This window comes from Pogonomyrmex barbatus, unplaced genomic scaffold (genome assembly GCF_055798465.1).
Source record: "Pogonomyrmex barbatus isolate J1 unplaced genomic scaffold, ASM5579846v1 scaffold2, whole genome shotgun sequence".
Taxonomy (NCBI): Eukaryota; Metazoa; Arthropoda; class Insecta; order Hymenoptera; family Formicidae; genus Pogonomyrmex; species Pogonomyrmex barbatus.
This window is the reverse complement of record NW_028297116.1, coordinates 4,875,564-4,886,530: the sequence shown is the minus strand read 5'-3', so window position 1 is coordinate 4,886,530 and position 10,967 is coordinate 4,875,564. Positions and strand designations below refer to the sequence as shown.

The 10,967-nt window shown below is 35.5% G+C and overlaps 2 protein-coding genes across 3 annotated transcripts; both read right to left on the bottom strand.

Moving 5' to 3' along the window:
* Window positions 1–28: 28 nt before the first annotated feature.
* LOC105431371 (growth hormone-inducible transmembrane protein) lies at window positions 29–2,075 on the bottom strand. Of its 2 annotated transcripts, none has more exons than XM_011645508.3 (5): window positions 1,945–2,075; window positions 1,555–1,791; window positions 1,302–1,413; window positions 463–1,080; window positions 29–257 (listed from the first exon to the last, which is right to left on the bottom strand). In XM_011645508.3, exons 2-5 carry the CDS (start codon window positions 1,757–1,759, stop codon window positions 173–175), a joined length of 1,020 nt encoding a protein of 339 aa, XP_011643810.2. In that variant the 5' UTR covers window positions 1,760–1,791; window positions 1,945–2,075; the 3' UTR covers window positions 29–172. The 2 variants fall into 2 exon arrangements, with proteins under 2 accessions (XP_011643810.2, XP_088932663.1); XM_089076537.1 differs by having other exon boundaries at window positions 1,856–1,970.
* Window positions 2,076–2,376: 301 nt separating this feature from the next.
* LOC105431370 (uncharacterized) lies at window positions 2,377–9,771 on the bottom strand. The gene is made up of 10 exons (XM_011645505.3): window positions 8,992–9,771; window positions 8,404–8,636; window positions 8,016–8,125; window positions 7,561–7,656; window positions 7,264–7,429; window positions 6,288–6,942; window positions 5,728–6,115; window positions 5,175–5,486; window positions 4,651–5,067; window positions 2,377–4,208 (listed from the first exon to the last, which is right to left on the bottom strand). The coding sequence occupies exons 2-10, from the start codon at window positions 8,443–8,445 to the stop codon at window positions 3,737–3,739; spliced, it is 2,658 nt and encodes an 885-aa protein (XP_011643807.1). The 5' UTR covers window positions 8,446–8,636; window positions 8,992–9,771; the 3' UTR covers window positions 2,377–3,736.
* Between the last annotated feature and the right edge of the window lie 1,196 nt (window positions 9,772–10,967).

Below are 10,967 nucleotides of genomic sequence, written 5' to 3'. Positions count from 1 at the left end.
CATATGTATATATAAATATAAAACCACGTAAAATGCTTAAATTTATTTTTCTTATTTTAAAACTGTACAATTTATTTTTCTTCAATTATTATGACTAAATTGAAATATGTGTAACTTATAATTTGTTTTGATCCTAATAATACTCCTTTAGTTCTCATTATGTTTTACTCCTTTATTTACGTTTACTACCACCGCCAGCCAATATGGTTAAAACTCGCACGAAGATGTTTAATGTATCCAGATAAATCGAGATTGCACTGTAAGAATAAAAACATCATTAATCTTATCTTGAGAAAAATTTTAAATATAGAACAAATTAAAATAAAAGAAATTAAGATAAAAAAGTATACTTCAAACGTTAAAAGATTATATTATTTAATGTTTTTATAAACATATTTCAATGAGATTTTTTTCTATTCAACAACAATTCTATCTCTAAGGACTGTCTTTTCAATTACTTACTTATTAATTGGATCGTATGGCCTGTCATGAACGTTATATAATGGATAAGTTTCCGCTTGCTTAATGATCTTCTGCGTATCATAGAGTAGGAATCCAGAGAACAGTACAAGACCGCCATATAAAGCTATAGAATACAATCCAGATCCAAGAACAGTTGTAGGTGGTAAGAACATAGAACCAAGCGAGCTGGCAAATACTACGCCTAAACCAATAGCGAGGGGGCCACCCATTGTCAGGAATTTCTCGTTAGGCGCGCAGATAGCAACCGCTGACAAGCCACCGACTATCCCAGCAGTGTACCAAGCCGCTCGGAGAACCAACGGTCCACCCAAAAGAGTCAATGGGGCTATAACAGCACCCAAGATACCAGTGTGTACTAGCCAAGCCACGTGTTTGCTATTAAATCCTTTCTTGTATGGAAGGGATTGTACAAGCATGCCGCTACCGATCATCGCGGCTAATGTTACACCTATAGCAACCCATCCTTGACGCATCATCAGATTCATCACAGTAGGAGAACGCAGGCACATAGCTGCAGATGCCGCGCTGGCAGCGATGGATGCGCCAAAGTACATATAAGTAGATCTCACTCTGTCCTTGACATATTCGGGCCATAAGCTGGAAAAAATGATTCCATGTTTTTTTACTTTATACTTTATCATACTAGATAGAATTGAATTTAATAAGAAATTTGCAACACAAATAAATTGTATACTGTTTTGGTATTGTTAGAAAGCTCTGAGCTGTAAAAGATATTGTTTACTTATTTATATATATATATTTGAAGTTATATAAGTTTATATTTAGAAGTTAAGACAATTAAGAAACAAATCACTTACTGTACATGATCTATGGCACCTGTTTGTGAAGACAGACCTAATCCATAATAACAAAGAGCACCTAATCCCACTACTGATGCTCCAGCGACTACTCCTTTTCCAATATTAAATGCTGCAACAAAATATAATTATATATCAATAAAACTATATAAATCTAGGCTAACATTTTTGACAACTTCCGAGTCTCAGTAAAAGAATATCTATATGTAGTAAGGACAATTTCATACAAGTCTCATATCAATGCTTGACTTACCTGTTTCACCGGCCGGGGCCATCGCTTGTTCCGCCACGGTGGCCCTCCTCCTGGCGGTCCTCGCGTAAGAACTGCGCCCATCGTTAGCGAACAATCTCGCGATTTGGCCCTTGGAGAACTGCGGCGTCGTCGGGATGACCGGAGTTCGAACGAGCGACACCAAGCCTGGTGAAACACCAGTTCGGCAGATCTTCGCTGCCCACATTCTTCCTGTTCCTTTACAATTCTTTGACAGCTCTGCGACACAACAGACACGTTAATTCTTCACGTCATACATGCATGGTTATTACAATCTATTTACATCGAAATAATTCACGGTATAATTTTGAAAGCTCAAAGGATGAAAGAATCGTTTTCGTTACAAAGCAAAAATTCTCGCGATTTACTCACATGACGCAATAATGGTGCGATTGTTTCTCTACCACATGAGTTGAACGCAGATCAAAGTGGCCGAATGGCGCATGCGGAATAAACGAAGTCGCAATCGCGAGAGCGGTGACGCGCGCATGTTTTTCCTGAAATTTCTCGAACGCAATCGATATATCGGTAGCGACATTTAAAATAATAATAATAACGCGTATTTGCATGTCACGCTCGAAAAAACAAAACTAGAAACGCTTTTAATAATTCAAATCGAGAAATTTGTGATAATCATAATGTAGATATTTATCATGTGAGATTTGGATAACGAGAAATCGCTTACCTTAATCTTTTATGCCTGGAATTTCGACAAATTGTCGATCGTCATTTAAAATTACAACCATTTATTAAAGATATTTTCATAATTAAAACTAGGATTTTGAAAAAATAAAATTTGTAGAATTTTGCTTCTTTCATATCTATAACAAATATTGAATATATTGTTTGATATTGCTCTTACAGTGAAGTGGATAAGTATTATCAATGCACTAGCCTTTTAATTTTTACCATTACAGACGATATCTCCTTAGTGTTATACGTTACATATGTTAAATACATAAAATAAATATACGTTTTAAAGAGAGAATTCTCTTTCTCATATTTTAAATAAAGGAAACAAACATAAAGAATAAAATGGAAAAAAAAATCTTAGAACTAATCACCATGTATTCATATTTTCAACTAGTAAAAATGGAATTTGTGATATAACGTTACTTAAACAATGTATATATTACTTATAACTTAACGCACTTAAGTTATCTGATAAAAAAAAAAAAAAAAGAATCGTTTACACACTTGATACAAAACACCAGAATTTTTCCAATCGGGGTTTCTTCGTAATCTTGACACACACCGAGTCTAGATTCAATGAATGGAAAGCATTTATTATCAGCGATAAAATTAAATGCACTTTATTGTCGTTTCTCAAGCATACCGTTTGAGAACAAAGTAAGATTCAGGCTGCTAGGATAGATGTATTTTACAAATTTAACACATTCGAGAATGACGCGGTCATCACTCGAGCGCGTTAAGTTGAAGGGCTTAAATCTACCTTGAGGTAACAGCGAAAGAGGGTTCGTTGATGCGTACGGATGATAGAGTGCATTATGTAGCCATGGAATGGTAACGTGCATGAATGAACGAGGCTACGCGTGCCATTCGCGAATCAACTAAAGCGCTTCCGATCGTTGTTTCCCGAACTCTCCCAATCGAATCTGTCCTAATTGCTAATAAGTACGGGCCTAGGCGGTATTATCTCTGATCAACCGTCTTTCTTTGTTTATCTTGGCTTATATTGAAAAAAATTGTTTTTCAAAAAGAAAGCTCTAAAATTGTTAAGCAGTTGTATAAGTACGTTGTGCTTTATTGCTTTTGCGTTAATATTGATCACTTATTCGTTGTCACGTTTGGAATTAGATATTTTCATAATAATTTTCCTAACGGATGATTTTCCTTTAGTTAATTGAAAATTGTCTTTTATCTAGATGTACCGAAGAGAAAGGAAATAAAGAAAAGAATGGTTAATCAGAGACATTGCTTATATGACTGCAGAAAATCCACAGATAATGTCGTAAGTGTCTTGCGAATGTCGTGAGCGGAAGAGCACTGTGACAGAATTGTTTTGAGTCTTCTTAAGCCTTCCGAATTTTAATCGGTAACACATATCCACGATATGTCCCGTTTGAATCCTGTTCATTGAATGAAATAATTCTCAAATCTCATATCGCCTATTTGATATTTTTTAAAATTAACCAGGAAAGAGTTATACGTTCACGCAATCCGGCTTGCTGGTGGAAGTCGAGCCAGTCGAGGAGGAGGAAAAGGCGACGGAATGTCTTCTGAGATAGCCGGCGAACAATTGTCGCGCCTGATTAAGTACACGGATCACATTGTGACGGCGAACCATTTTGTCGAAATGCATCGCCATCTCGTTGTAATCCATTTGATTGCGTATAACAAAGTCTCGATGTTGTAGCAGGAGAGTGATGCACAGGAACATTAAAAAGGGATTGCCCCCGCCGAACTCGTGTGGTGGTGGCAACGAATTCTCGCCAAGTTGATCCTCGCTCGTTCCCGCGGGTATGAGATTAGTCAATTCTGTCGCTTCCTCGCATTGTTCTTGTACAGATTGTTGCTGTTGTTGTTGCTGGTGCTGCTGTTTCGTCGGACTCTCGGGTACAGGTGGATTCTGATGCCAACTTTCGCTCCCTTCGCTATCTGACGCCGACTCAGATCTGAAAGATAAATACAAAGTACCTTAACAGAAAAATATAAAAGAATGTTTCTTCTTCGTGTAGCAACTTCGGTATTGATTTCTTTGAAATATTAATAAAGCCGATAGAATTTTGACTCTTTATTTGTACGTATAATAATATGAATTATTCTGTCTTAGCAATATATAATAAAATTATCATACTTCATTGGAATATAAAAACGATACATATAGAAATGAATAAAGATATTCCTCGTTAATATTTTGAAAGTCTTAAGATAAAAGATAAAAAGATAAAAAAATATAAAATTCTTTTACCAGAAAACTAAATCAAGATGGCACTTAATTTAAATTTGTGAGCAACTAAATTTCTTGAAAAGAAACTTTCTTTTCAAATTTTATTTCATAAAAATTTTCAAATGTTCACAGATGAAAGTATATTAGTAAGTAAAGTATATATGTACCTAGTAGTACGTTTCAGCAACCTGATCGGTGTGACGGATTTCACACCGTTCTGATCTTCCAAAATTTCACCGTCGTACTCCAATTCCGCCTGCTCATCCGGAGTCGTAGGGTGCTGTTTTTGTTGTAATGTGTGCAAAGGATTTTCCCACACGAACACATCTGCCGCTGGACTACATCTCGCCAATTCCGTTTCCGTTTCACTCTCCGGTAAGTCACTTTCTCTTTTTGAAAGCACACAATCACATTGTAAATCGCTAGGCGGTGAAGGTCCGAATACTTGTCGATCCAACGATTCCAACTCGAGTCTTAATTCTCTTGTCATCGATGTAGTCATCGGAAAGAAATCCGTGGGATCGTCTGGTGAGCTTGGTTCGTCCCTCAACACTCTGATGACGCCGCTTTCACTCGAGACACGTCTGTGATGTGACGAAATATACTTTCGAATCGTCTAATTTTATGAAATATGATTTGCACGAATATCTTGACTAGAACAAGTACACTTTTTACATGTGAAAGTAATTACCTGAGCTCAGGTTCGGCATCGCTCGGCGTGATTTTACTGCGATTGAGACTAGTAAAGTTCAAGAACTCATTCAAATTCTTCACCACTCGCGCACATTTCTTTTCAGAACTCTCGTTCTGTTCATTGTTTTTAGTCTGTTCCTTATTGGAAACAGATAATCTCTCTTTCAATTCCAGAATATTCGAACGTTTCGATTTAACAGGAAGAGAATCTGTACTTAGGCACTTTTCTGTTGACTCATTATTTCTTCTGTTCTTCGTATTAGTCAAATCATTTTCTGAATCGGAAAATGTTTCATATGGCGAATTGGATCTGAAAATAAGTGTTCAATTAGAAGAATTAAAGTTTATTGAACAAATTTTAACAACGCAAAACGGAAATCAATAAAAGATTTCCATTTACTACAAAATCGAAGAGTGTTAGTCTTTGTGTGTGTTTATATCTTCTTCATTTATATTTTCAATGTATTTAAACTTTATATTTTATTCAAAAAAATGAATAAATTTGAACAAAAAAAAATGTTTTCAAGTACGAGCAATTATGCAAGACAAACCTTTTTGTTTCTCCGTTGACTTCAGTAGATGATTGTAAATTTGATTCCTCGGTGCTGAAGGCTTTCCGCTTCACGCTAGCGGCGATACTGGCCGAGGAACTTTGTCGTCTAATAGCGCAGACTTTGGTATATGCGTTTTCGCGGATGTGCTTCACATTCGGGCTAGGCGGCGGCGATGCTGGTGGAAAAGGCACCTCGGCAAGACTCAATTCGCCAGTCGGCGGTGATGCTGGTAGAGCTGCCCATAAAACTTCAAGCATTCTAAGCGCGTCATCCAATGCAAACTCACGTTTCATTTCCAATAATAGCCAACGATAACAAAAGAGCAAATCATCCGCTTGATGGGACTTTAAGTACGCATAAAAATCAGGGTCGTAATGTTGAAGCCCTGTGTAGAAATGTCTTAATATAATGATATTATCTTATTATATTAATGATATTAAAAATATCTATTACATTAATGATATTAAAATGTATTAAAATGGAATAGATTTTTTTTATATAGATATAAAACTGAACGAGATTAAAGATTTATAATAAATAAAAAAATAATTGCTTACCTTCTGCGAGATGAGCAAACTTAGTAGTCATGGCGATGCCGTCCAGCATAAAGTTGTCCTTCAACCTTCTCATGAGGGCGCAAAGACAGATATAGGCCTGCGCTTCGTCCCGCATTGTAACAAGAAGAGGCGAGGCCAGATCGCTCATGCCCTGACAATAACTTACACTCGGATGATTTAAGGCATACGTTGTCAGAATGTTAAAAAGACTTGCTGTGTTCTGATTATCATCTGAACCACCATAAAACTTGTGATGTCTGTCCGTTCTGAGAACGTCTTTCCTCACCATACCAGTGACATAGCCAAGATCGCCGACATTTTGCCCTTTTTGCACCAACACACGCCATCGTTCGCGCAAATTTTGGTATTCTTGCGCCTTCCTCTTCATGTAGTCCATCCGTTCGCGACCTGACATTCCCTCCGGATACACGTTCAAGATATGTTTCCAGACTACTTTGCGTAGGCTAGGCTCGATCCCACCGAAATAAATAACTGCTCTCAGATCCTTGGAGTGCACTACTTGGCCAATTGGATCTAGAAATCGGCGAAACTCGGCATCTGTTAGCGGTGGTCTTGGAGGCTGAACATTCTGCTGATGAGATTCTTCACCTAAATTGCCCAATGCACGTTGCACCATATTCAGTGTCCTTTCCATCTGTGATGAAAGATTAAGAAAAACGAAATTGGATACATCTATTAACTGTAATAAGTATGGAAATAAAAAATAATAACAAAGTAAAATATAATAATCGGAAAGATATAAAAAAAGTAAGTAAAAAAAGTAAAAAAATAATGAAACTAAAATGAAAAATAATTTCGATTGCCAAAATTTGTGTATAATCTTTAATGGAATAAAAAGTAGACACTGAAAAATTAGATCGCGTTTTATCTTTCTTGACTTTGTTGTAGGAATGTTAAGTGTTTTTAATATTATTTTGTGATTGCCAATTGACAGTGAAGGTGCTAGGACACTTACTTTATTCATTATGAGACCGGGTAGCTTAGGTGTCCTATAAGGAAACCCAGTTTCCTGCTGACGTGTCGAAACTTCCTGTGCATTTTGCTCCCAGTAGCATTCACAGTCTCCAGTTTCGCCGAAAGGTTTCAGATTTACTTGCAGATAGAGATATGGCTCGGACGCACTGAAAGATATCATTAGATTAAAGTGTTCATACTTATCAGAATATATGATATATAATATATCCGCTGTATACTTCATAGTATTATCTATAATTTTATATTATCTATTAAGCAATGATAATCACTTGATTACCTGATAAACGCGGCGTCCAAATCCCAGTCTGAGAGTAGGAAAAGATACGTTTCCGAACCATAGTCGTCGATCGCTCGATAGGAAACAGTGAATTCTCTACGGCACGTGAACAATTTTTACTCTGCTTAATTTCACGGTATACTTTGATATTTTCAAGGATATTCGAGACATGTATTTGCCTAATGTTTTCGTAATGTTTTATATATTGTTATTTTATATGATTTTAATGACGAAAATGAAACACATAAAAATCTAATCATTTCATTATAAATAAAAAAAAAGAATTATTATATTATTAAAATATAGAATACTTTTTCTAATATACTTTTAAATATAAATCGATTTATATAAAAAAATCTTTTTAACTGTATTTTTAATATAAATTTATTTAAAAATTTATATCTAATAAATATAATATATTTAAATCAGATTTTATTATTATTAGTATGACTTACCCTTTTATATCAAAAGCCTTGATTAGAATACTTTGCAGCACTTCTATGGATGTTATTTGAGGATCCACACTAAACTTACGATATTCTGGTTGATGCCGAGTTTCACATTTCTAAAAAAAAAAATATCTCTATTATTTTTCATGTTTGAAACAGGCAACATACAGATAAAAGAAAAGAAAATTCATACATATAAACACCCATAATTTATAAATTCTTATATTTATAATTAATTTATATAACATTAATTATATAATATCATAATTTAAATAATACAGCTACACAATACATTTCTCATTGAATTTACTGTTTCATTTATTGAAACATAAAAAACTTTTTTTAATTAATATAATTTTATTAAAATTTAAAAAAGTTGATTGACCATATATACCTTAACTTTGACACGTACAGCTTCTCTGGGACAACCAAACATATTGCCTGTATTTTGTATCACTTCTTTCTCAAACAAATATAATATTTCAGAACAATTCTTTAATTGTCATAATCTTTGTATGCTTTTAATTCTTCATGTATTGACAATTCATATATGTATATATCATCGATTTTAAGCGTTTACCACATAGTTGTATCAATACTGCAATAGTAGTGGTGAAACAGAATAAACTACAAAAAATGATAGTAAAAGTTTAAAATAGTATAATTAACATATGTGTTGATAAGACAATATTAACCAATCATTCTTTTATCTAAATGGAACATATACTTTTAAAGTAATATTAACTGTAGATTATAGAAAATCATTTATTAATATAAAACATTACCAACCATAATTTATTACAATGGAATATTAATAATTTAGATATGCAAAATTGTTGCTAATCAAGATTGAAAAGTCTCACATATAACAATTACTATGTCTTCTCATGACACTAATAAATTTATCACAATTGTCAGAGCAATAATAATAAATTAAATTCCCCGATATATCAAGATATTTCTTTTGAGTCTCTCACGTTACCTTGCACAATCGCATAATTAATATCTTCATTATTTATTCTTTGCCCTTCATTTTGCGATTATTTCACATAATTATTTAATAATCCGCCGTTTCCACGTCTGGCAACGTTTTTCTCTGTCGATTAACGGACACCAAGCGATATTTGGACGATGAATAATCGCTCAAGAGACGTGTGCGTGCGTGCGTATATGTGTGTTCAATCCGCGATGTGTGTTCCGTAGTGCAGAAGGCATTTCTCGTTGCGACGAGACATGTTCGCTTTCTAACTCGCCTAATTATGCACTCAGGATAGCCATGTGCCTCTGGTTGGTGTACAGAGCGATCGGGGGAGCCGGGAGAGGGATCCAAAAGGTCGGGGCGAATATCGATGCCGACGGCGATCGGTGTTTCGAGCGCGGGGGAGACGTGGGCGGACGTCGTCCCCAGCTATCGTCGATGGCCGCTGTCGTTAACGTCCGACGTTACTCGACGTTGTCGTCGTCACCACCATCGCCGTCGCCGTTGTCGTGACGCCGACGTAACAACTCGGTGACGAGGTTACCAGCGTCAGTGAGCCACCTTACCAGCCTCACTGAGCGCACCGAACGTATTCGATTTTTGAGGCCGTCCCAGGAACGACGCGTCCTACCTCGTCGCCCCGGTCTTTCGAACGTACTTTCGAGAATCCGCTTTCAGTCTAACCTTTTTGAAATTTATGACACACGAAGCGTCGTATAAAAAATCAAGATAGATGTTTAATTTAGATCTTTCACTTTTAAATTACATGAATTTACATCCATTCAATGTCTTTTACTTAAATACAATAAAACATTATCTTTAATGCCTAATTACTATTTTCTAGACCAAAAAACAATTTTTTTTTAAAATTTTTGTTATTACAAATTTTGTTTTAAATTTTTTAGATTAAAAAGAAATCGTTTTCGTTTTTAAAGTGACAGATCTAAAATAAATATTTACCTTAATTAGGGTGCGGTCAAAGTCTCATTACAGATGCTTTGAAGCGTTTGATTGATCAAGCGTTTGATTGATCAATCAGAACAATGAATTTTATCCAATATCAATTAACCAATTACGAAATATTTCGAAGAAAATTTGTAGCATCAAGTGACTATATCCTTAAATATAAAAAGATGGAAAAAGTGAATTAATTCGATTTAATTCACTTTTTATCTCTAATTCTTAGAATTAAAAAAAAACAGATGAAAAATAAGTTAAACTAAAAGAAGTTTGATAAATATTATGGTGAATCTGCACCTTTGATTAGAACAGTTTATAAATGGTTTCAAATGGTTTCGGAGTGGCCAGTGAGCACAAGTGACAGCTGAACATTCTGGATACCCTGTTGAGGCTACTACTCCAGAAATCATTGATAAAATCCATGATATGGTAATGGATTATAGAAGAATCAAGATGCGTGAGATTGCTAGTGCCGTGGGCACCTCGAGTAAACGAGTACATAATATTTTGCATCAACATTTGGATATGAAAAAATTATCTGCAAGATGAGGGCCGCGAGGATTGCTCACAATTGACCAAAAACGAAATCGTGTGAAGTGTTGATGTTGTTTCCAAGGAATGTTTGCAGCTGTTCTAGCGGAATCCACAGGACTTTAGGTGTCGTTTCATCACTGTGGACGAAACATGGATACACCACTACACGCTTGAGACTAAAGAACAGTCCAAACAATGGGTTGCCAGCGAGGAATCTGCACTAAAGAAGGCGAAGACCATTCCTTCGGCCGGGAAGATTATGGCGACTGTCTTTTGGGATCCGCAAGGAATAATATTCATCGACTGTATGGAAAAGGGTAAAACTATTACTGAATGTGAATATTATTCATCGTTATTGGAAATCGTTTGAAAATCGAGCTGCAAAAAAAACGTCCACGATTGAACCACAAGAAAGTCCTTTTCTATCACGACAACGCATCAGCTCACTTCTCCGGAGTTGTGGCCGCAAAATTGATGGAGTTACG

Bases quoted from the DNA above. Each gene is read 5' to 3' on its own strand.
- LOC105431371 (XM_011645508.3), bottom strand. From the start codon at position 1,759: ATGTGGGCAGCGAAGATCTGCCGAACTGGTGTTTCACCAGGCTTGGTG. The intron at 1,081-1,301 runs GTAAGTGATTTG...CATTTTTTCCAG, and splicing joins GGTGCCATAGATCATGTACA to CTTATGGCCCGAATATGTCA. The intron at 258-462 runs GTAAGTAATTGA...TTATTCTTACAG, and splicing joins CCATACGATCCAATTAATAA to TGCAATCTCGATTTATCTGG.
- LOC105431370 (XM_011645505.3), bottom strand. From the start codon at position 8,445: ATGTTTGGTTGTCCCAGAGAAGCTGTACGTGTCAAAGTTAAG. The intron at 8,126-8,403 runs GTATATATGGTC...TTTTTTTTTTAG, and splicing joins CTGTACGTGTCAAAGTTAAG to AAATGTGAAACTCGGCATCA. The intron at 5,068-5,174 runs GTAATTACTTTC...GTCACATCACAG, and splicing joins GATGCCGAACCTGAGCTCAG to ACGTGTCTCGAGTGAAAGCG.